At 37.2% G+C, this 27,078-nt stretch overlaps 1 protein-coding gene across 1 annotated transcript; it reads right to left on the bottom strand.

Annotated features, from left to right (window-relative positions):
* Nucleotides 1-57: 57 nt before the first annotated feature.
* On the bottom strand, nucleotides 58-26,815 carry fa2h (fatty acid 2-hydroxylase). Its single transcript, XM_082160324.1, has 7 exons — nucleotides 26,417-26,815; nucleotides 8,427-8,516; nucleotides 4,598-4,740; nucleotides 4,378-4,478; nucleotides 3,542-3,714; nucleotides 2,597-2,849; nucleotides 58-1,860 (listed from the first exon to the last, which is right to left on the bottom strand). The coding sequence occupies exons 1-7, from the start codon at nucleotides 26,696-26,698 to the stop codon at nucleotides 1,793-1,795; spliced, it is 1,110 nt and encodes a 369-aa protein (XP_082016450.1). The 5' UTR covers nucleotides 26,699-26,815; the 3' UTR covers nucleotides 58-1,792.
* Between the last annotated feature and the right edge of the window lie 263 nt (nucleotides 26,816-27,078).

The raw sequence follows: 27,078 nt of genomic DNA, 5'->3' as shown, positions 1-27,078 counted from the left end.
TCTAAAAAAAAAATTTAATGGCTAATAAAAAACAATTCAAGTAAAAACACCACCAGATTTCCTCAGAAATATACATACGTTTATTTACAAATACAAATGCATTTGCATAGACATTTAAAAATCCCAAATAAAAATACATAGTAGTAAACAGATTTATTAGAGGCATTTGTTTCTAAAACAATTTGTCTGAATTAAAAGCTCCCACTGTGATTACAAGTCAACAGATAAATATATATCTCTGCTAACGTGCTTCAACTGAAAGCATTCTCCTATGACATGGGATCTGTCCATGTAAGTTCAGGAGGGCGTCACAGTTACAAAATCCAAATTCATTACAATGGCCATTTGTATTTTATTAGTTTCGTAGTGCCATTCAACCGCGGTATGAAGAAAAGCCCTGTTCAAATGTCCTTCCATGACTTTTGGCTGAAACGTCAAACCAATTATGCGATCTAATTGGTTAGGAAGGAGAAGGAAGGTAGGGAAGGCACATCGGGATCATTTTTCCTTAAATATATCATATATTTAATCTTTATCTTCATATATAAATTCAAGAACAAACCAGGATAAGGTGGCCTCTTACCAAGAAATTAGGAAATCGATGAACGTACCATCACTGAAACATTAATTATGCTCAAAATGACTGTGTGAAGATGAGATAAATGTGGCAACAGCTTTTTCTGGGAAATGTCCCATTATTCCAACATCATTAAACAGTATCAAGACAAAGGCAGGGGTTTAAACAAGCAGGGAAACAATACAAAACTGTGCGAAATCTGCCGTGTGAACGGATGAGAGATCAGCCGAGGATGTTCTCGCTCTCCTGACGCCTGGTCAGATGCAACAGATCGTCACACCAGATGGAATGGTTGCGCCGGCTAGATCTACAATGACGACAGAGGATTTCTATAGACCCTCCACCCTATAACAGCTACGTACGGCTGGCAACCCTCACCGACAGGAGAGGCCCGTGCACCCCGCTTCATGCCCTCACCACCAGTTCAAAGTGCCTAATCGCCCCCATGTGTTAGTCAAGAGAACCAAAAGCCAACTTCAATCCTCCAATAACTTAATATCTCACTGGATATGTAACATATTATTCGAGGAGCAACTACTTGAGACATCCTCAAGATCCAATATTAGTGAGTCAATTGGCAAAAAAACACCTCAAAGTGGGTGAGACGAGACAGAAAAGCAAGATCACCAGAGCAGCATGAAACATCATAATGAGGGCGGAGCCAAAGGTTTGACAGACAGCTGGGGGAAACATCAACACTGAGAAGAATTAAAGCATCTGAGACTTTCCTGAGTTTTCCTTAATGGCAATGGCTCATGTGGCCACCTAAAGGACTTCCTTCTGCTTGCCTTCAGCGTCTTAACACTACAACTAAGAATTAATTTCCACTCGCACCTTCACACACCGTCCCACACTTACCGGTCCCTGTCTATACCTCTCCTAACATACATGGATGGGCAAAAACGGAGTTTGATATTGTGGTGCCTCTAATAAAAGACATTTACAGATCTCATCCAACTCTTGATTCATCAGTACATTCATACACATTATATAAATATTTATATAGCTTGACATTCTGTGATTCTCTATGTTTCAGGCTTCCCCTTCTCGGAAAATTGATGATGATGATGAAGAACATAAGACTATGGCTGGTAGCAGCAGCAGGGTAAGACACTGTATCTAACACGGTGACAGAAGGAGAATGCAGAAGGGGGAGGCTTATGGGAGTCTGTTGGGGGCATTTTGATTTGGTCATTGTGGCAAAAAAGGGATCTTCTAAAACGTCTGCTCTGGGATGACTGTGTTGAAGGGGTGGTCCCAGAATCTGGTGGTGATTCCAAAACCTGGAGAAAATTCAGAATAAATAGAAGCTTTTAAAAAGGAGATAAATCAGTTAAAAAAGCAGGTTAAACGTAATAAATAAATAAAATTACATTTTTTAAAATATTAAATGTTATATATTAATATTAAATATTATAGAACAAATATTAACTCTTTCCCAGCCAGCGTTTAAAAAAAAGAAAAATATTCTATACTCTTTCAGAAGATGCACAATAGCGCCCCCTACTGTATAACAGTTGAAACATGGAAAGTCGTCACTGGCGGGGAAAGAGTTAATCTATTTATAAATATTAAATGTCATAGCCCTGAGGACTTCTGAACCTTTTTTTACAAACAACCTGAAAGGCTTACTTGAAATCTTATAAGGAAATATAACTTTTATTAAAAAAAAGAATATGTTTGAAATTGTATATATATATATATATATATATATATATATACACACACGCACACAATTAGTTTCTGTGACAACAATATAGTTTTTCTGTGCCGTTATCGTTATAGCTGTGGTGTGAACTCTGCTATTCTTTAATACTGAGAGCGATTTTTAGAACTAAATCTTTGTCGTTATCTTTATAGTTATCGTCCTTGGTGTGAACAGGCCTTTAACATTTAAAATGTAAACGTGTTATTTAATATGTATTTAATATAACTGGTCTTAACTTCCATAAAATACAGCCACTTTATCCACTATTTTGTAGAGAGATGCTCTGATGCCTCAAAATATTACGTCCTCACCTGCCCTTTGGTGTTCAAAGTGGTGTTTGACATGGTACGCTTTCAGCCCATACAAGTAGGAGTCTTTCTGTGGCGAGCCGTAGTGCAGGTAGTAGTGGATCATGTCGTAGACCACGTATCCACACATACCCCCAACAAACAGGGAGGTTCCCAATCCCTTAGACATCACCTGCATGAGTATCAGATAAAATACGCCAGCGGCGATGGCGGCCAGACTCGGAGGAAACACCAGACGAGAGCCGTCAAACGGAGACTGATGGGTAAGAAAAGAGAGTTTGGTTGGTTTCATCAATATCCCCTTTCACACATACAGCCTTTACTGGTAAATTACCAGTAAGAGATCATGTGTGAACAGGACCTTTTCAGAAGATACCAGTAAAGTTGTAACATTACCAGTAAATTACCGTTATGATGCTGTGAGTAAAAAAAAGAATGAAGATTACCGGTATGAGCAAGTACGAAGTCAGAATCCACTGGCAGTCTGCTTTGGCCAATCATAAAGTTCTTATGGCGATGACACGGTTACTCCGTGTTGTTTACAGTAAGCTCCGCTGCTTTTTAATAGTTTTTCTACAGTATGTCAATATGCGCTAGATGGATATCTTTGAGCAAAAAAGCATTCTGTGTAATCATCATCTTACACCTGTCACTCAGAAGTCAAAAAACATTTGTCAAACTGAATAGATAGTGAAGCTAAAGCGCTTCTCCTCGTGCAGGCGAATGAAGACAACGGCTCAGCGTTTAAAGATCACTTCTGATGACAGACATCACAGAATTTACCGGTATTTTGGTGCTAGTGTGTGAATGGTCGGTAAAAAGCCATGTGTGAACAGCATATTTGTTTATTTACCGGTTAATTAATTCTGGTAATTTTAACGGTAATTTACTGGCATTACTGCTCAATGAATTTGAAATGAATCTCAGGTATTGAAAAAATGAACACACCTTGTGGTGCTGACCGTGCAACAGGAAGTGCAGCGTGATGAGGTAATAATTGTGGGCGGGTGGGCGCATGTGGAAGACGAAGCGATGGATGCAGTACTCGACAAACGACCACAGAAACATGCCAAGCATGAAGATGAACGGAAAGCTGTACTTGTGGACCAGAATGGAGTAGTCTAAAAATAATAAATAAAAGTATAAAACATACATTAGGACATTTCGGGCAAAATAACAATCCTTCACTGTGAAATTGTACTTTATGCAAAGTGTTACATATATCAATATAATGTCAACTAAAACGGAACTCTTCAAAATTGTGATTACACTTTTTTTCGATAGTCAACTTTAGACATTCTACTAGCTATAAATAACTTTGCAAAGAGTATTAGTAGACTGTTAGGTTAGGGTTAGTACAATAGTTGACTCGTAGCTGCAAAGTTAGTAGAATGACGGTTGTCTGTTAGAGAACCATCAAAATAAAGAGTTAGCAGATATTAATCAGACAGTCTAATACTCTAATGAGAGTTAGTTGACATGTAGTTGCAAAGTTACTTATGAATGTCTAAAGTAGACTATCAAAACAAAGTGTTTTTGTTAAGTGAAATAAGGCTTAAATAAAATTGATTAAAAACCTAAACCTAATCATATTTATTCAGTTATTTGCAAAGGCAAAACTTTAGGTCCAAAATCACTAAATCTTAAACTGAAATCTAAATTAATTAAAGCTATATAGAAATATTTTACAATATTTTATAATAAAAACTATTCTATAATAGTATATAAATAATACTTCTGTGAGTAAATTAACTAAGTGTGTCTTAAAACACATTTCCACACACCTGATGTAATAAACAGTCTTGTCGTCTCTTGTGCCAATAGCGTGTAGCAGTACCAGCTCAGATAGATAACCATAGGCATCCATACAATTGGCACCATGTACCTGCAAACACACAAACACACATTTGTCAGTTAACCAGCACACACATGGCGTAGCAGCTCAACGCTCCCTATAGGACAAGCACACAGATGTGATAAATCCTGTTATTTGATCTCTCTTACCATGAAGTCTTTGTGTTGGCTTCGAAAAAGTCATTTTCGAACAGTCTGATTGGTCTGTCCACGGGCTGATGGACCCATGTGTCATATTTCTCTCTGAGGTATCCGACCTGCCAGGCCAGTGGCTTCCGCCAGTCCACCAGATCCTGAATGGACAATGAAATAAATCCAGTTATTATTTCATTTGATAACAGTGCTATATTAGTATTATTTATATACTGTTATAATATGGTGAACGTGATTTCACAGAGTACAACATGTTCCTGGATCAACATCTTTGTTGATTCTGGAACAACATTCCAACATTCTACATTCTTATCCGTTTTACTTTTAGAAATTTTAGTCCTTAAGCTTATTTATTACAAGTTGCCAAGCAACATTTCTAATTCAACATTTCTAATCTAATGTTTTACTGATTGATGGTAATAAAACTAAATTAACTAGATTTCATCTTATTAGTCATTTGTAATATCAGTTGTTGTTTTTTTTACTGTAATGTTTATCTGTGTTTTTAATTGGTTTGTGAAAATGACAGAAATCAGAATATCAACAAATTTTAGCATTTTTAATTGATTTAATAATAATTACATAATTTTGCCATATCAATTAACCTCATACTGACATCTTTATGCAAGTTAACTAGCATAGCAATTACTAACTTTACACTTTATTACCATTCATTAAGGAGTCCTGTTCATTTTTCTGCCGTTATGTAAATAACCACTTTTGCACACTTCTATCAAAATAAAACAAGATTTTCTGGAAGTTCATAATACAGAAGGTATTTGCGAAGCAGGAATGTTGGCTATCAATGATGTATGTTAGTTTGCTGAATAATTTGACTTGCTTGTTTATGGTGCAGATTTTGACCAGATGCTTTTCCTACTTTCTCCACTAGGGGTCCCTATAACATTACAAAGTGTGTCTAAAACGCCGTATTCGCCAAAGAAAACCTATAGGGAGCGGCAACTCACCAAGATTCAAACAAAGACAGGACACAGAGGCCTTGAACTCAAGGACTGAACCTGAAGTGATAGACGCCCATTTATGCATCTTTCTATAAATGTACGTTATAAAACAGTATAGGCTAACATTACTCATACAGTAGTCATGTGCATATTAACAACTCTCCAGTGTAATACAGGATCACGCTAGGTGTTCAACTAGTCACAAAGTACAAAAGGTCATCGCATTTCAATGACATTATCTAGGGGCTGCTTAAAAAATAGCTTTATCATAGCTCTGGTTCAGTCAGTGTCAATTCTAGTTATTGCGTGACAGAATACCAAGTAAGACTTCACATAACCACCCACTTTATTTACTGACTATTTAGGCTACTGCTTGCTTTGAGAAATGAGGACAGACAAGTATTCAGGTTTAGTTCTAAGAAAAATCTGTCACACCATCAATAGGTGCACACGCTAGGACAAATTAACACCCTTTCCTTCATAGCAACGCTGGAATGAATGAGAGTGCAGCAATAAACCTGAGCCGAAACCACATGATTCCTGTTATAATGAACCCAGAAATCTGGTCTGGACTGGTTGCCTATCCTGTCTGATTTATAAGTTTCATTACGCCATTAATTATGGTTTTGGTTGTTATGCCTAAGCCTGATGCACAGGTTAACGTTTGGTACATTAGTGTAACAGCTGAGGCTGAAGAATGAGTAAGCAAGAATACATACACTTACAATACAATATAATTAACAGGTGAATCTCACTAAGAAATGTTCAGGTGGGTCACATTTTACTGTGTATGTGTGTGTGTATTTATAAAATTGTAAAAAATGTATCAATTTATATACAATTTATATAAAATTGTAAAAACTTATCGTAAAACTGAATCTTAAAACAATAAAATCTCATTCTCATTGCTGTAATTAATGAGGAAAAAAGAACATTTGTGAAATATAGCTCATGTATAAGTCATGGCAAATATATAAATAAATAAACTTTTATATAAATATAAAATATATTTTAATACATTTTTATTATTTTTATTTTTAATATATCCTTTTCCTTCATTTCTTTGAGCTCAATTTATTTTCTTTTTTTCAGATTTTCTGAATACCAGTGAATAAGGAAACGATTCTCCATAAGCACTGTTCACACATATGCAGGTATTTATAACTACAAGTTGTAGTGAATGGTACAGCATGGTTCTGCAAAGGGGGTTAGTGTTCTCTTGATCGCTGACCCCATCTGTCACACTCAGGGGGGTTGGACCAAACAATCGATGCTTGTGAAAGTCCTGCATGCCTCTGATAGAGGACACAGGACATTCACACACAAACAGAGAGAGTGAGGGAAGTACATACACTGTAGCATTTTAACATATCATTTCATTGTCAGAAAAGTACATAAGTGTTCTTGCTTTCATCCGCCTTGCAGCATCGTTCAAACAAAGAAGAAGGATGCCTTCAAGGGATAGTTCACCCAAAAATGTAAATGATCCCATGATTTACTCACCCTAAAGCCATTCTAGGTGTATATGACCATCTTCTTTGAGACGAACACAATCGGAGATATATTTTAAAATATCCTGGCTCTTCCTAAATTTTGAAGGGCAAAAAAATTCACCCATCCATCATAACAGTAATCCATACGGCTCCAAGGGGTTTACCAAGGCCTTCTGAAGCGAAGCCATGTGTTTGTGTAAGAAAAAAAATATCCATATTTAAAACATTATTAGCTATAATAACTAGCTTCCGGCAGATAACCGTATGCATACTGTGCAAGTCAACTTCCGCAACAAGAGTAACCTTTGACGCGATGTAGGATGTAGGAGTATAGGCCTTTCGCGGTTTAAACAAATAGGGGTGTGCAACAAACTCAAGCTCCTCTTCTCTTATATATCGAAATCCTCTGACATTTCTCTTTAAAATTTCTCATTTTAGACTTCTAATTCGTGACCCGTTTTGTTTTGCTCCATCCTCTGCGCTTCCATGTTCATTATTGCGTCGGGTCAGAGTTCACTCTTCCACCGCAGATCGCTGTGTGCGGCCTTCTGCCAATAAAGTTGTAAATATGGATATTCATCCAAAAACCCATCGCTTCGCTTCAGAAGGCCTTTATTAACCTCCTGGAGCCGTATGGATTATTTTTTATGATGGATGGATGCATTTTTTGGCCTTCAAAATCTCACAACCATTTTAAAGCTTGGGACGAGCCAGGATATTTTTTTTTATATAACTCCGATTGTGTTTGTCTGAAAGAAGATAGTCATATCCACCTTGGATGGCTTGAGGATGAGTAAATCATGGTATAATTTTCATTTTTTGGTGAACTAACCCTTTAAGGAGGATAATCGCTGTACAAGAAAGAGAGCAAAAGAAAGTCACCTGCTCTTTTAGTGTTTCACACTGTTGGTGCAAGAGAAAAGAGGAATGGATGTTTGTGGTTTCCTGTCATATGATCTAAAGCTTCACTTCCAGATGTCAAGCAGACAAAAAAGTGCGTGGTACAGTGATTAAACGACTGTTGAAGGGAATATTCTGGGTTTAATACAAGTTCAGCTCACTCACTAGTCTCTGTGGCATGTTGTTGATCACTACGGAAAGTCATTTTGAGCCTATGAATGTGTAAATCTATGCTTTCATTATGTTTTAAGGAAGTCCTGTACATTCAGACTGGTTTAGCATCATGTCGGTCACACATCGATCAGATGTGTTTCCTATGGCCTGTTCAAACAGGATGTGTTGCAGTGCAAAATATTAACAAGGCTAAAACTAAAGTAAGAAAACAAAAATCTAGATAACCTTAGCTGTGCCTTAACTTAGAGCTTGTATTTTAATCAGTAATATGCCAGGTTGCATTTCACTTTTGAATACCGTTTCTTCGTCGACTTTGCTGCATTTATTGATGGCTGAGGTTTCTTCTTCTGTGGTGCTTTCTGGGATCTTCTTCCTCGGTCTCAGAGTCTAGAACAGAAGAACAGAAACATTTCAGATGAACTCTAATGATCATGTTAAATGAGATGAGATTCATCCATGTTCAATTTGTGTTGTTAGGCATTTGTTTGTATTCCTATATATTTGATTCATGGCCTGACTCTGAGATAAAACAACCTGTCTGACAACAGATGGAAATGACGAGTTGATGCAAGTGGCATTCGACTGGTCATGTGACCTCAACATGGCGGCCACCACAAAGTGACCTGCTTCATGTAAAAGAAAATAACTTTTATTAGGCTACTGATATGACTTTAATTATCAAGCACACCTTTAACGTTAATAATAAGTGATCAAATCTCTCACTGCTGTTAATTTACTTCTTTGTTCATTATTACGGACTTACTTGAATAACTATTTGAAAAGCTTACTTGAAGACTTCATACTATTGTTTTAATTGAATGCCAATAAATATATCAATAATTAACGTTTTAAATGAAGTGTGTTCAGTTCAAAAGCAATAACAGTTTTAAAAAACGAATCATTTTTAATGTGGTATCAAAATTGCAAAATATTTCTTGTACAAGTTGACAAATTCTATAGTATAGTCAGACCTGCTGTTATTGAAATATATTAATCAATAAAATGAATTCCAGCAAAAACAAAACATGAAATAAAATAAAATGTACCAATCAGAGACAGCGTACTATAATCAGGCTGTCTAATCATGGTCTTGATCCTTCATCCCCAAGTAGCTACAGGCCTATTTCGAACCTCTCTTTTCTCTCTAAGATATTAGAAAAACTTGTTTCCTCTCAGTTACAGGCCTATTTAACAGCACATAACCTCTATGAGGCTTTCCAGTCTGGCTTTTGTCCGTTACACAGTACTGAAACAGCCCTGGTTAAGGTTCTTAACTATCTCCTCCAAGCTTCTGATTCTGTTCTGATTCTCCTCCTGTTAGACCTCAGCTCAGCTTTTGACACTGTTAAGGCCCTTGCACACTGAGTCCAAAATTCGCATCCGAAATTTTCGCACGTTAAAAAATAAATACGACCTCACGTTGTGTCAATCATGCTTGCACACTGCCTCCAAAACTATGTTATTTGTTTGAAACACTCTTTGCATATATCTCTAACCTAACTTTGTAAGCGACCTCTGTATATTGCTTTGGTTATATATAATATATGGTTCTGTTCCTTAAACCTATCTTTGTAAAGCGACCTTGGGTGTTGGAAAGGCGCTATATAAATAAAAATGATTATTATAAAACATGCAATACTACAGTAAAGTCCCTTATAAGTTGGATCTGCTATTTTTCAGAGAACTAAATCAATCAAGAGACGTTGTACTACAATAAGACATTCAAATGTGACAATATGAATTTCAACAATATGGCAGACGTGATAGACTTTTTTTTTTTTTTTTTTTACAGATAAAACAAACACCAACCCTCACTGTCACTGTCATCATACCACCACAAAAAGTACACCACGCCTTATTCACGTGGTGCACACATCACAGCACACATTACGTCATGCCTCAACCCACAGGACACAAGGGCTACTCGTTTCTCCATAGGGTCACAAACACACTGGAACACACCCTTCACAGATGGCTAGGATGGTGGGACAGGTGAAATATTAAACAGGTCTCGCATAGAACCATACCATTCTAATGTTAAAGAGGTAATTAACCCTGCCCTCCTTCACACCTGCTTACACACACACACACACGTTTTATTAGGACTCTCCATAGATATAATGATTTTATACTGTACTAACTTTCCATTCTATCCCCTAACCCTTACAGAAAACATTCTGCATTTTTTTTACATTTTCATAAAACAATTTAGAATGTTTTATAAGATGTTTTCCTCATGAAAACCGAAAGTTTGTCCCCCAGAATATCAAAAAGACCTGGACCATACACACACACACACACACACACACGTTGGGATTCCATGTTTTATGGGGACTCCCCATAGACATACTGTACAAACTGTATATTCCATCCCCTAAACCTACCCATCACAGAAAGCTTCCTGCATTTTCACTTTTTCAAAAAACATAATTTAGTATGATTTCTCATGGGGACCAAAAAATTTCCCCCACACGGACATTTTGTCCCCAGAACATTGGGATTCCCAGGACCACACACATCTCCATGGCAACCTAACACCTAACCCAAGCCATATGATCTGCCATACTACCGTACCAGAAGGTGCTCAACATGCCATAGAAGTTGATGGTTGAAGTGTTGCTGTTTGTGAAATTGAGCGTGACTAAGGCCTCCTGGGTTTGTACAATTTAAGCAGCACAAACTTACTCAGAGGTTACATGGTATTGGAGGATATTTATGCAGTTGTACTCAGACCTGCATGAAATTTCAATACGTTTCGTACAATTCGTTTATAAAATATGCTAACGTTTTGATGCGGTTTTCAGCTACCAGTAAGAACATTACAATTTACTCTGATTTATTCTTAATATTGGAAACTGTCACAATAAATGTGAAAATTGGTGTGAAATTTTAAAATGTATTCTGTCACTAAAATGATTGATTCATTAGATTTGAGCGCTGTGGCATGGACAATCTCCATCAGTGACTTCACTTTACAGGGTCAGGTGCTTTGATGGAGTAATTGTGCAGTTTAATGTGCTTGAGAGATGTTTTTCCCCAGTGCAGTACTTATTTTATTGATGTAGTCTTATCTGGCAATATTGTAAATACAAAGTCATTCGGGAATTTCTATTTTGCAAAACACCTTGTCCTAACAGCAAGTGATATTTTTTAAATATTGTAAAGATTTGAATCACTAGCACAAGTAATGATATTTGTATTAGAACTAAAAGTTTAGGGTTGGTAAGATTTGTTGCTGTTTTTAACATTTATATGGGCATTTATTTGACCAAACATGAAGTGAAAACGTTAATATTAGGAAATATTATTGCAATTAAAAAATAACTGTTTTCTATTTCACTATATTATAAAACGTAATTTATTCCTGTGATGCAAAACTGAATTTTCAGCATCCTTACTCCAGTCACATGACAATGTCACATGATCCTTCAGAAATCATTCTAATATGCTGATTTGCTGCTAAAAAACATTTTTTTTTTATTATCAACGTTGAAAACATTGTTGTGCTGCTTAATATTTTTGAGGAAACCATGATACTTTTTTCAGGATTTTTTGATGAATAGAAAGTTCAAAACCTTATAAATGTCTTTACTGTCACTGTTGATTAATTAATTAATGTGTCCTTGCTGAAAAAAAGGTTTAATTTAAAAGTAAAAGTACTTATTTTTAATAAAAATAAATAATTTAAAGAAATTGTAGTTTTGAACAGTAGTCCACACACATACACACATATTGAAAGGGAGTTCCTTGCAGATACAAACTAAGTCACATTCTTCTCATGGTGAGCAAAGCATAACTTTTGAAAACAGATGCGCCTGACCAGATATTCCAGATGACTGTCGGTCCAAACATCACAAACACAAACATGCAAACTCGTCTTTGCACACCTCAATGCATTTTTGTTGACACTGACATGCGCTAAAGCTTACTCAGAATCAGTCCATTTTGTTATTGTCACACGTCATTCACTTTACTGCTTAACTTACATCCTAAGAAAACTCTTATACAACAATTTTATAAAAATACAGCACCATATCACGTAGAAATTTAGTTTTATTACACCCTATAGACACACTTACTGTAGCACACAGTGTGCATACGTGCCTGCTGGTGTGTTTTACTGTTTACAAAGAGCCACGCCAATCATTAGTCTAGAAATACACACAAACCAAATGCAAAAAGAGGAAAGGGGAATTTTACCACTTGAGGGATTAAACTCCATCAGTTGTCATAGTGACTAAATTAAGGGACATGTAGAAACCAAATATGTAAAATGACATTTATGTGATTTTGTTTTACACCCCGAAGAAACATTCACACACACACAGAAATTAACACTTAACCAGTGCCTATAGGACAACACACAAGGGATCGTATCCAGAAAACAAACAATTGTCGTTATAGATACAGTCACTATCGTAGCACTGAAGTCACTGAAAAAACTTGCAAGACAGGCAATACAAACCAGATTAGAAAACAATTTAATCTGGCATGCACATGCATGTTGACATCTTGATCACAAGCTTTCAAGTGAACAATACATAAACATCCAAGTTCCAAACTTAGAAACTATCAAAAAGACAATATTATCTGGTCTTTATCAACTCTATGACTAAGGCAGGTTTTCTGTGAACACGACTCTCATTTACACTTTACGTGCCGATTTTGAGTTCATGGTCAAAGAGGCACCGCAAATTGACTGTGAATGACAGCAAATCATTTGCTTTTATAGCTCAAAAACAGTTTTGTATTAGTGGGTGTGATACGAGATGTGTGCTGCCCTTTTGTTGAGGTGCTGAAGCGAGAACTGGGTAAAGAAGCGTTTAGGAAAAGCAGGGCAAGATGTATTTTGGAAAAGTGCAAAAGTCCTTAAGAAGGGCAAACAAATGGAGAGTTATCTCAGGGTTATGAGGAAGGAAATTAAAATGAAACTGGAAAAGCTTGGGTAGGGTAAGGCCGATTAGGTCCTAGTTACAAAGTATGAGACTTGGAATATATGGTTAGAGCAAGTTGCAAATGTTCAGAGGAGAGGGCAGCTGTAGGGTTGGTTAAGGTTAATGGTCCCATAACTCAGATGGCTGGTTGGGGGGTCTATCAAAGTTCTCTGATCTGTGGTGCAGAAGATGGTTTGAGCTCAACAGGACTGCAGGGTAAAGAACCTTCAAAGGGATTGTCTATAAGATCATTCTGCGAAACTCTGCTTCCAAGGATAAGATTGGTATTGGACTCCAAATAAACACAGTAGCTGACACAGCATGTCCATGGTCGATTTCAATCAACATTAAGATTTTAGCTTGAAATGTATGTGAAATTTTATGAAAAGTGTGCATATTTTATAACTATTTTTAAACATTCCATTACTAAATCATTGTAAAAAGTCCTGTGACATGAATTTTAAAGGGATAGTTCACTTTGAAATAAATTTTTGGTATGTTTTAGCTTACCTCAAGGGCATCCAAGATGTAGGTGTCTTTTTTTCCGCAGTAGTTTCAATTTTGATATCTTTAGGTCAAACCGTTCTTGTCTGTCGGTCATATAATGCAGGTCTATGGGCACCACCTCAAAGAGCATGCACAGAGTCCAAATCCGAAACGAGCGGTTTGTGTGAGAAAACGAACAGTATTTATATCGTTTTTACCTCTTATACACAGCCATGTCCAAGTGATCTGATCTGACGTGTACGCAGACTGGTGCATAGATATATACACCAGATGTCGCCTTAAAGACATTCGTTCCAATGAACTGCCATAGACAAGGCGACATCTAGTGTATATATCTATGCACCAGTCTGCGTACACGTCAGATCAGATCACTTGGACATGGCTGTGTATAAGAGGTAAAAACGATATAAATAATGTTCGTTTTCTCACACAAACCGCTCGTTTCGTGTCTTAGGCCATCAATGTGTACTTACGATGGGGAATTGTTTAATTTGGACGACGGGGAATTGTTTTAATTTGGACTCTGTGCATGCTCTTTGAGGTGGTGCCCATAGACCTGCATTATATGACTGACAGACAAGAACGGTTTGACCTAAAAATATCAAAATTGAAACTACTGCGGAAAAAAAGACACCTACATCTTGGATGCCCTTGAGGTAAGCTAAAACATAACAAAAATGAATTTCAAAGTGAACTATCCCTTTAAATGAATAAAATAAAAAATAATTATATAATTAGCTAAATGCTTTATACATGCTTCTCATTTTTACTGGATAGAAGGTTACATTGTGTCCAAGTGGGTGAATATGGCTTAGCGTGTGGATAAGTATTAAGTATTAGTAAGCAATGCCTGGAAAAGTTGTTAAAGACGATCCACGGTCATAGGACTGGAATGGATAAACCTAAAGTTGGCCATCCATGTATCCCGAAGGTTGTTTTGTCTTTATATTTCGTCAGACCACTTTATCCATACATCAAAACCACAACAGAGACTCCCCTCACCATGGAAATTCTGAGAGAAAAAAAAAAGATCACCACAAAAATTCACCACTTCCTATTTCCATTTCATTTCCATTTTTATGGTCTATTCCTTTGTAATATTTCTTCACAGTTAATTAAACAAACAAATCTGCAATCAAATCACGCGTGCATGATCCCCTCTTGGTAAAAGCACACAAAGCAACCCACCACCTATTGTGTGTGTACCATTCTACATTATATCTTATTACTTGTAAAAGGGTGCTTATACAGAAGAGAGACTTTCCAATTGTTGGAAAACGGGGACATTGAGAGAAATTTGGATGAGGTTAGTGTTCCTTTGTAGTGGTTTTTAAATGGTCAATGTGGATGTCTAGAGTCTAGACTCTAGACAGCAAAAAAAAATTCAACATTCAGTGAAAGCACTGTGTGACTATGTCTGAAGCTCTGCCTGATGACCAACAGAGTGGAATGTATGAAAATATAGACATAAGTCATTACACCTAGACGGTATCATTTTCCGGTGTGGTATGCAAATATCTAATTGACTTAAGTTACGACAGCTGCACTGGTAGATATAAAATCAAGTGACAGCGTAGTTTACATAGTTTTCAGGGTTACCCTATATTTGGGCTTGGCCGACCATGGAGCATGGAGTTCTTTCAAAGCCAATCTATCCAAACGTATCCAAATATAACGCATCAACAGGATTCCATGGATTCCATATCATTCTATGTTTTTGGGTGAGATTCGAAACTAGATGTGTTGCAAATCAAGTCATTTGAGACAGTGGTGAAATGCAGAAATTGCGTGTTAAGGGCAAGAAGGAGAGTGGCGTGGTAGACTGGCATGTGGGCTAAAAGAATTCCTCTGGGAGAACAATAAGGCTTCTTTATTGAGCAGTAAGGATCCGGGACACTGAATGAGAGAGACGCACATACATACAGAAAGAGTTACGAGAACAAAAGCGAAAAGGACAGAGGAAGAGGGCTCAGGCTGGCACAATCCGAACAGTGGCAGTGTGTGGAATGGTGTTGGGGCGGCTGCAAGAGCACGTTGGGGGTTGAGAGCCTCAGATACATACATTCAAAAGGGCACCCAGGCCATCCGAATCGCCTAGCCAAACCCTAATTAGCTTAACCCTGTACTGAGTCACTCCCAGTCAATAGTAATTCTTATCAATTTGCAAACCCACCACATTCCCCAGATAGAGATGTACTATAGGAACAAATGTGACCACATACCAACTAATGAAAAAGCACACCCATTTTGGTCTCGGTAAGTGAACAGGAGCAAACTGCATACATTTGGAATGGTTAAAAATCAGTTTAGCATTAACAAAGGTGTGGGAAGAGAGAATGTTTGGTATTGAATCATTGTAAAAGCATAAATGCTACTTTTGGATACTTCCACCTGACTGATTGTTCCTCTAATGCTTGTACAAACGAGATGTTTGCTTAAGTATCATTGACTGGCTAAGTCTGTGTTTTTCCCAGAGAAGGGTTTCCAGTAGAATAAAGTGCTACGGTCAAAATTCACAATGACATCGACTGACATTTTTGGGGTCTATTTAGAGCAGGGTTGTCCAATCCTGCTCCTGGAGGGCCACTGCCCTGCTGAGTTTAGCTCCAAACCTAATTAAACATAGCTCTTAAAGCTTTTCAGAGTAGCTAAACTTCCAGACAGGTATGTTGGGGCAGATTGGAACTATACTCTGAGGCGTTGGCCCTCCAGAAGGATTGGACACCCCTGAACTGCAAAAAAAAAAATATTATTTGGTTCTAGTGCTCATGCAACTTAATCTCAGAAGAATCGTAATGCAATCTTATCAGGCATCATTCTGGAATTTCTTACAAAATGAGTGGTTCTTCAGAAAGAAAAATGATGCTAACTTAAAATAAGCTACGCTGCATTACCTCACCTATTTCAACAGTGTTCAGGGCAAGAGGGTCACATGACCCATGAAGATTCTTTTAAGTTAATAATTAACCATTATCCAATCAGTGCCAGGATACACAGTTGGACGAACTGATCTTGATAAGAGGCAGAAACTGATGGACTATTCCAAGCTGTCGAAAACATCAGCCATGTGAAGTGTCACTGATTTGGGGCAGATGTAAAACATTTGGCTTGTGTTATTCAGAGGAACACTTATGTAAATTTGCAGGCAGAAGTCCCTCGACAACCTGTCCAATTCCCAAAGCATCTCTCTCTAAACACACACTGGTTGATTGTATAAATGAATATTTGCTGATTCTCCAGCAAAATCTGATGCTCAGGTTTTAATTCAAGTACAGTTGAAAGCAATGATGTGAGGTTGTCAAAGGTGAAGCATGGGAAAGTCTTATGATACAAGCAGAAGAGGCAGGCTTTTACAAGCTTACACATATGTAAATGACTAAACAAAAGAACATGTTAATGCAAATGCCCTGAACAAGTTTGGTTGTAGTATTTCACTTTTGGCCATACAATAAAACTATAAATTACAACTCACCTCTTGCTCTTAAAAATAGAAAAAAAAATAGTTTACAATGAGGTACTTACAATGGAAGTGAAGGGGGGAAATTATTAAGGATTGCAAAGCAGAAATGTGAAGTTTGTGAAATTGTGAAACTATAAGCCATCTTGTATACTATTGTAACAGTGAGTATTTTAAAATGGACAAATCAGCCCCATTTATTTCCATTTTAAGTGTCTCACAATAACCCAAATTTATGCTTTTTCAAAGAAAGGAGGGACAAGCAGAAATATTTTTTTTTCAATCATCATAAAGCCACAAATGCCGTTGATTGAGCTTAATGTACTGAACCCAGAATATCTCTTTAATATTTAGAATTCTTAGTTATTTGAAGCCATTCAAATCAATGCCTCTTTCCTCGTGCTTTCCTCTCTAAAGCGTCACTCTACAGCTGGTCCAGGATCTGCTTTTTAAACGCTCATCTTTGCTCAAAAAAGACACTAGTCCAAAGTCGGAACCGATCCCAGACCTGTGGATCTGGAATTTTAAGTGGTAGGCAGGGTCAAGACCCGTCTACTCTCACCATAAACAGGGATGTTGTTGGTGAGTAAGCTGCATCACCCAGAGAACTGGTGGAACCTGCTAGGGCAGATACTGGGAGCATTTTCTCACTCTCTTTTCCTTAATTCCTTTCCTCGTTTACCAAGCCAAATTTAACATCAACGGTCAGCTTCATTATCCTGGATTTGGCAGATACAGTATAAGAAAGTTTAGATGTCTGGGCAAGGGTGGGTATTGTCAAGCAAAGGTTGCTGTGACTATTCTGCATTATCTGGTCAAATACCAGTCAATTCTCATCTGATGATGACTTTTTTCAAATATATATATATATTACTTAACCAGTTGTGTGTATTTGCATAGTGCAGGTTAAAAAAAAAAACATGAAAAGGGTAAACGTGAAGGCTGTCCGCTTGCCCAACCCTACATGCAATAACAGAATTTTTTTCAGTTCCCTCCCTTCAAACAAATCATTTGCAGGTCTGCACACATGAGCTTGTCCTATCGTTCAGAGTTCAGCGAACAAGAGCAGCCTCACATGTAAAGACCTTCAATCCAGGAAGAGCATCAGCGAGGAGATTAGAAATATGTGCAACAGGATTAGCATATCTGAAGTTCACAGATTCAAAACTCACTATCATTTTGCTACGTGTGTACCCTGGGCACTTCTTTTCCAATTTTGAGATTATTTGTGTGTTAAAGGATGAAGTCATGCCTGTAAGGATGTCAAAATTGTGGGACTTTGGTACAAAGTGCGATGTTTGTTTGTTTTTAAAAGTGTAACAATACCACTGTTTTTTTATTAATATTTAACTTTTTATACACAAATGAGTTTAATCGCATATTTGCTTTTGCTATGAAATTTGTTTAAAAAAAAAAAAATTTAAATAGTGTAGTTGCTACCAACGACTACTGAAAATGTGGTAGTGACACCCCTGCATGCCTGTAGTTTAAAGTTTAATACTTAACCTTACCAAATATTCCCCAAGCATACAGGGCCGCGGGAAGTGGGGGTGCTGGGGGTGCTGCAGCACCCCCTGTTTTCTCAGAATTGTAAATGCAACGCATATGTTTGTTCATTAAAATGTATATTTTTTTAGCATTTAGTCATTTATTTGTAATAAACACTTTAAGTGGGCTATTTAAAAAATTTTATTTATATGTTAAATTATCTTTTTAAAACATAAGCGCAGAGTGTTACGTAATATTGTGTGTGTGTGTGTGTGTGTCGAAAGAATTTGCCCGCAGCTGCTAAAAAAAAAAAAAAAAAAAAAAAAAAAAAAACCTTCAAAAACCCCACTGTCAGTGTTTTGTAAGGAACAGGCAAATATGTAAAATATAGCAGGAGACATTTTAATTGTTTACTAATAAAACAGTTATTTTTTATGTCAGTGTCGGCTAGACAGATGAAGTTGACGACTCGCGATCTTCGCAGCGCCAGAGAGAAATGCACATTTCATACATTTCATTACATAAGCAGCGCAGTCTGTTTTCTTTCGTTTTGAATTGTTCTGCTTAAAAGTAGACATTTCAAGCTATCTATATGTCTCAGGTCTGTGAGGCAATAGGCTACCTTATAGGCCCACGGTGAGTTTCATTATGAGACGAGCTCCAGGTTCGCCAGCGCCTCCGTATCCTGATTATTTATTTTCTAATAGCCTATATTTAGGCTACTTCTTATTAAATCCAGACAATTTGTTGATGAAACATCGATTAAAATTAAGATACAATTAATACAAAACGAAATTAAATTTAAAGACAGGCTTTGTGCTTTCAGTTTGAGGTCTCTGTGAAAGTTTTAAAACATTTTTTAAAAAGTGTCAGTTTTAAAAAAGCGCTCACGTCCGTAACGGAGAACTGTCTGTAACATTTTTTTTATTTATTTTTTGTGAAATAAATTTCTAAAAAAATGCGACTTAGTCCAGTGCGACTTAGGCTATAGATGTTTTTTCTTCCCCGTGGCGCATTTTGTGACTGATATGCGACTCCGGAGCAATAAAATAAAAGGGACTCCGGAATAAAAGCAGAATCAATAAAGTCAAAAATGTGATGTGCAGTCAGGTTTGAGAGTGTGCGCGTTTTTTGAGGAGTTTTATAGTCTTGATATTGTTTCTTATTCAAAAGTGGTGACGCCCCTATTCCCCCCCCCCCCCCCCCCCAAAAATTATAATAATCAGCACCCCCAACCTAAAACCTCTTCCCGCGGCCCTGCAAGCATACAAAAAAGGGTCTGCCTTTAAGTCAAAAGAGGAATATCTCAGCTTCCTGTTCTCTACAAAGAACAATTATATAATCCAGTTATGTATCTCATGAGATAAGGTGGCCTAAAATCAATAATCATATCATGGAAAAAGCATTTGAAAAGTTAGAGGACTGGTGTGGGGAAATGCACATCATACAGAACCAATGACCTAAAACACAATTTTCCAACATTGATGTGTCATTTCTCCTTCCGTACCTCTCCTGAAGAGAGTTCAACAGGTTTAACAAATGAGGTTATTCTCAACTGGCTGAACCTGTTAGAAACTTCATCAGCACATTGAAAACACTGAAGTCGTAGAAATAGAAACTACAAAAGAATGATACCACCTGATAGTTCAAAAATGTATAACCTTCACTGGTCAAACTTGTTTTAGATAGTGTCTTAGTATCTTTAAGAAGCTTTGTTTTATCACATTGTTCAGATTTCAACTTTCAAGCTGTGAGATCTGTCAGTTGCAATGGGAGTTCAAATAGATGATCAACATATAGATGGAGAAACTGGTTATTCAGATGCTTATTCAAAATATTATGTACAATTTACAACATCAATATTATGTCAATATTACACGTAGGCCTTTTTTTTGGCATTTTCCAGCAAATCAACATTAAAATGTGTAAGTTGGTTCTGCTGAACTTCCATGGTGTCAGCTTTGGAACAATACACCCTTTTTCTTTGCGAAGCCACAATTCGGACATGGTTTATATGAATCACACTGATTCAGTTCACACAATGAATCTCTATGCATTGTATTAAGCAGTTCAATTAGTCTGCATGAGACTAAACCATGTGTGCGGCTCATTGGAGAGTCGGAATGAACTTTGACACAGTCAAGCAATCGTACGATAGCTTCCTTTCTGAATACCTTTTAAGTTTAAGCACTGATTTCCCTCTTTTACATCAACTGACAAAGTTACGGAAAAGAGTTAGTTGGTTTTCGGGAAGCATTTAAAACCAACCAATAGTCATATAGTATGTTTTGCTACATTAGCCATTGAGAGATTCTGGGTCCCAGGGATCCACTCAGAACCAAGGCAACAGGTGTCTCCTGGTGACGCCAGGCTTATGACTCTTGTACCCAGCATGCTCCTCTCCTGGGGCCCGTCCGGTACCTTGATGCAATTAATGAGCAAGCAAACCTTTATTACTTTAGGGACCGATGGTGGCCGAACCGTCTGTCTATAATCTATCAGTGACCTACGTTATAAATTTATCAGTGAGAACTTCTGAGCATGTCCTATGATTGGACCATTGGCTCCCAAATGCCTCGCGCTCCCAAGGTGCAATTCACCAGTCTGACACGGTCTCCTTGGGGAAAGAGAATGGAGGGTTACAAAGTGAAGTGGTTTGATGACACTGGAGGAGCTAAGTACTGAGGCCTTCCCTGTCGGCATAGCAGCCCACAGTAAACAGTTCTCACACCAGAGGATACCTATTCATCCTAAAGTCCTGTGGTTATTGGCGTACTTACAATATAGCACAAACTACACTGCTCCAATATGAGGTCCCATCACAACCACGAGACTTTGTGAAAGGAATTTCAGGGAATTTCACTGTATTGAGCATTCACAACCAAGATGGCCCTTGTTAAAGGTTGGCATGCTGCTGAAGCCATGGAAAACAAAAAGGCTATTGAAGGAGAAATGAGAGTCATATCCTCAGAAAGGAAACATTCCAGAGATTCAAGCCTCTGCCATGTACGATCCTCTCAAAAAAATCAGCAGGCAACTAACCCGGATCACTCTGACCAAATGTTCCAATTGGTCCTAGAACAGCTGTAAAAATGAGTGAAATGTATCAGTCGATATTTGATATTTAATTGAAAATATAGGGGAAAAGAGCATGTGCATTTGCATTTTACAACCTGTCATCATCTAACACTTAAAATATAATATAATCCAATATAAATTATTTAGTCCTGTAAAGTGGAATATCTCTGTAATGGAAAACAAAATAAACCTTAAGCCTAAAAACAGCCATTAATCACCACCACTAAGTGTGACACCACCACTACGTGACACAAAACCCGGTGCTAAATAAATGTGCTAAGGGAGCCTTTGTCCTTTCACCTGTGTACAGAGTTGAGTTAAAGCGATACCATGTTTTACAATGACCATTATGATCTTACCATTCTAGTTACAAGGTAACTCGCAGCCAGACCAGTTGTTTCATAAAGGACAATCATATATATAAACCTAACAACTATTTACCTAGACATTCATGCATCACTTTATTCATCCTTTTATCTCATTCTCCTCATTCAAATTCATGCTTGCTCAAGAAGTGGAACCGCCTGGTACCATTTTGTCATTACATCACTGGCAACATGCCCATAACAGGTCATCGCCTTGTCATACCCTCACTAGATATGAGCAAATGGACAACAGCCCCTGCACCTAGTGAACAGGCCAGCTGGTTTCATGAGCGATCAATAAGCAAGAGAGACAGACAACCCCCCCAGTTTTCCTGGACGTTTGTTTTTGGTACTGGACTAAGGCCTTTGAGTTTGCTCTTGCAATGTCATAACCATTAATACTACGAATACTTCCAAGTTATAAAAATGTATAGCAGGTCTAGCCAGTTTTTCAGAATTAAATAGGAAAATGTGACTAATAACATGAGTCACTCTTGTCTTTTAGTGGGAACAAACAGCAAACAATGGGTTCAAGATCTCAAGGAGGGGCTTGTTTGAAAAGCAGTGCGTAATAAATATGATCAAAAAATGATAAGAATGATCAAACTTTGCACATGTGACAAGATATGAAAATTAGAATAATAATACATAAACCTGGAACTGGAAGCTACGATATTACCTGGTCCCACCACCACCCACCCCCACTTGTTCCTTAGGGATTGACACTGGTTTAGTGCTGTCTTTTGTTTGATAATGCGATTCAAATGTGAGGCGGAAATGTATAGGAATCTCATAAGTTCCATTAAGAAATCCAGGGCTCAACAGTGCAAGCATTTCACTCGCATTTGTGACAAAAAAAACATGTGTAGACAAACTGTAAAATATATTTAGAAGCACGTATGTGAATTAAAAAAGTTCCCGCTCATCTTTAAAGTCTAAAAATATTCAGGTCTGGTTTCACAGAAAGGGCTTAGATTAAGCCAGGATTAGGCCTTAGTTCAATTAGGACATTTAAGTAGCTTTTATAAACAAGCCTAAGAAAAAACATTACTGGTGTGCATCTTGAGAAAAAACAATGGCACTGACATATTTTAAGATTTGTCAGTGCAAGTTTCTTTCAGGTAAAACAGCTCAAGCCTGCATTTTAGACTGGGACTAGCTTAAGCCTTGTCTGTGAAACCGGGGGAAAGGTCTTAAATATCTTAAATGTGATAACGAACGTATTGATAACCATTTTAAGAGGTCTTAAATTTGGGGGTGGAGAACCAAAAGTCGGGTACAGGCTAATGTGATTATTAAAGTTCAAAAGGTTATGATTTCATTAAATAAATGTGAGTGCTGAATGTTCAAAGTCAAAATATAGAGAATATATACACAACCATGCAAAAGTTTGTGGTCAAAATGATTTTTTTTTATGTTTTTGAAAACAGTTACTTATACTCACCAAGGCTGAATTTATTTGATCAAAAAATGACTAATATACCGTAAAACGGTGATATTGTGAAATATTATGTGATTAATATTACAATTTAAAATAACAAATAGTTTTCTCACAATCATATGATGAATAGAAAGTTCGAAAGAACAGCAATTATTTGTAATAGAAATCTCTTATTATAAATGTCTTTACTGTCACTTTTCATCTATTTAATGTGTACTTGCTAAAAGTACACATTAAGAGTAAAAGCATTCATCCCCCCCCCCCCCCCCCCACAAAAAAAAACTAAAATAACCCCAAACTTTTGACCAATAGTGTATGTGTTTGTGTGTGTATATATATATATATATATATATATATATATATATATATATATCAGATACCAAATGTCTGAATGCCTTGAGAATTTATTTTTTTTGCATTTATCTTTTGATATTTTGCAATGAAATAATCAAAAATAAAAACAACTGGGACTGAAAGAAAAATACTCGATAGCCACTGGTAGCTCTCTATAATGGGGATTTTGCATTTAAATTTGTATGTCATACTCCGATATCAGATATCAGAGATCTAATAAAAATAGCAAATCACCTGAGATAATCCCATCAGACACACTCCCTTTTACTCTTGGGAGAAAATTGATTTTGATATTTTGCATAAAAAAAATAAAAAAAACCTGTGACACAATCACACAACCATTGGTAACTCAATAACCTTTAGCTGATTTTTTAGATAGATCTCCTTGAGATAATTCTCCTTATGGCTCATTAAAAAATGTAAGAATCTTCTGAGGGTGTTAAAACATGTTTGTGAAACTATGTGGAAATAGATTAGCGATATCTCAGGCCGGGCCCTTGTGTTGGGTGGTGGGGAGTCAAGTACTCACACTATTTAAAGGATCAGACTCTTTACACTGCAATCATAGCTGCTAAGAAAGGACTTTAACAAAGCCACGAAGTTAAATTCAGCATCAAATGTGGGCAATGTGGCTCAAATCCGCGCAGTCCTCACAAATACACACACTCGTTCAATATATCACATACAAACACACTCCTACTTAACAACAAACATGCTAAATGATTACAGCAATGAGGATTTAGCAATAATCAATGACGTCATCTGTTCTTCAAACAAAAATCCTCGAGTTCCTAGACTATGACATTTTTTTAATTGCATGACGTTTCTGGTTGTTGGAGATTACTATAAAGATTTTAAAAATATCTTAGAGATCCATTGCAAACAAAGCTGTTTCTATCTTAGCGGAACTAGAACTTTATCCCCCGGTTTAACAGAGAAGGCTTAAGCCTAGTCCCAGTCTAAAATGCATGTTTGAGCTGTTTTAACTGAAAGCAACAAATCATTAATTTGTCTCAAGATGCACATCACCAGTAATGCTTTTTCTAAAACCCATTTCTAAAAGCTACTTAAATTTCCTAATTGAACTAAGGCCTAATCCTGGCTTAATCTAAACTCTGTCTGTGAACCAGGCCTAAATATTCACTACAAAACATGCCATGACTTTTAGAAAAAATTTTTATTGCCATGACTTTTCCAGACCTGGGAAAATTCAGATTTATTCCTTAATTTGTTTTCGTCAAGGATATTTACAGGTTATGAATGCACTGTATGCATTTTCTAACCAATCACAACAATGTACAATGCAACTTTTAACACTCCCTTATGTACATGTACAGTTGAAATGGTCCAAGATGCCAGAAAATAAGTGAAGCTCCATTTCATATAGAAACGCATGTAGTAAAGTGACCATTAATTACAACAAAACTTCATGTGAACCCTCTCAAATGCTGACAGTACTCTGTGAAACCTGAAGTGGCGTGGAAATTTTCCTCCTCAGCTATTGTGTTGTGGGTCATGTCTGAGCAGACAAGACAGACCGGTTTAATTGTCACACACACTTGTTTACACCTCCTGAATTCTGAAATATCCACCCTTCATATCCCAAAAATATCAATATTTTTATTACAGGCATAGTGACAATAAAAGATTGGCAATACCTAACAGTTCTTTCATATGACAAGATATGAAAATTAGAATAATAATACATAAACCTGGAACTGGAAGTTGTGATACTACCTGGTACCACCACCACCACCACCCACACCCACCCCCATCCCCATTTGTTCTTTAGGGATTGCCATAAGAAAGGCAAGCAGAGACAGAAGGCTTGTTTATCTAATTAGAGCCCTCAATGGAATATCCAACCTGCTGACACGACGCACAAATATCACGACTATGATCATCGAGATGGCTTTTATCCAATGGCTTTCAAACATTTTATATTTGCGCAATTTAAAAATAAAATAAAAATCGTTACCATAAATTTGCTGCACAGGTTAAAAAAATGTATATGTTGATTACTTTACGCACTGACGTTAATTGCGTCATCACGTGTTCCTTGCATAACGGCGTGCCATGCGATTTGTTCTAAAATGTGCATAAAGTCATGTAGCAAATATAGTACTTTTATTCGTTTTTTTTCGGCTAAACCTTATTAATAATAATGTTTTGTAATATTATGAGACCCAAATTAGTTTGTTTGGTCTTTCAGAACATAAACATAATTTGCATTACTGCACAACTGTCAAATTCAGCAAAAAACCCAATTATAATTTTTTTACAAATGTTTTACCTGTTTTCATAAAATATTATTTAAAAATAAATAAATAAATCCTGTTCCGTATGATAAACGGTCATATTTCCAGTAGCTTTATGTTTTTTTCTCAGTTCAGTCAGTTCATGACTCGAGAACTCCAATTCAGTTCGAACTTTTTCCACAGATTCATTGAAAAGATCCGACTCAAAAGAAAGTTTCTCGAATCTGACATCGCTATAAAAAAAAAAAAAATCTTAACGGACCAAATTGTCTTCTTAAGTCACTTGTATGGCTTGTTTGTGTGGAGTAAAGTTCCTGAACTAAAGCGTGACATCTGAAGATGTGACTTCTGGTTGAGTTAAACTTCCTCAAGTGAGTGACTTTCTGTTGCTATTTCGTGACTTACCTCCGTATTTTCCTCTGTGCTGTCTCTGTCGAGTTCACCGATGTAGTACTGCTCCATCCACCTTCGGGCGTTATCCGAGTGCCGGTGTGGGGGTCCTTCGATCTCCCGGCTGATGTCCTTGCCGGACCGGCGGAGAATGAGCGCCTCTCCGCCCGGGTGCATTCGGAGGAACCCTGTCACATCGTACACGCGCGTCCCTAACAACACCCAGCACGAATCCTTAGTGCAATGTTTGGCTACCTCCTTTTCAGAAAAAAAGCGAGGGGACACCGAAGGCGACATTTTTGTTAATTATTTTAGGGGTGTCCACAAGAGGATAGAGAAAGGTAGGCACACAGGTGGGACCCCCACTGACTTTCTGCAGCGATTGTGTTTAACAACTACTGACTATCGACTTGGAGCCTGAGCAGAGTTCATAGCCGGCCCGCTCATTATGCAACTCATGAATAATTCATGACGCAAGTCACTGCTGATCCAAGCACCTGTCGCGCGTGCAGCAAAGTTTGGCACACGTTGTAAATTACTGTGTCTGGGTCGTTTTTTCTAGTGCATTTTTCACAAGAAATGTTTTATTTTGTTGTTGTTGTTTTATTTTACTCTAATTTACATTTATGTCAAAAGTTGACTAATGTAAACAATCGATACTTGACCATTGTACTTCC

The sequence above is a fragment of the Leuciscus leuciscus genome, assembly GCF_965113295.1.
Source record: "Leuciscus leuciscus genome assembly, chromosome: 25".
Classification (NCBI taxonomy): domain Eukaryota; kingdom Metazoa; phylum Chordata; class Actinopteri; order Cypriniformes; family Leuciscidae; genus Leuciscus; species Leuciscus leuciscus.
Note: the sequence above shows the minus strand (reverse complement) of the source record. Positions and strands in the feature narration are given on the sequence as shown.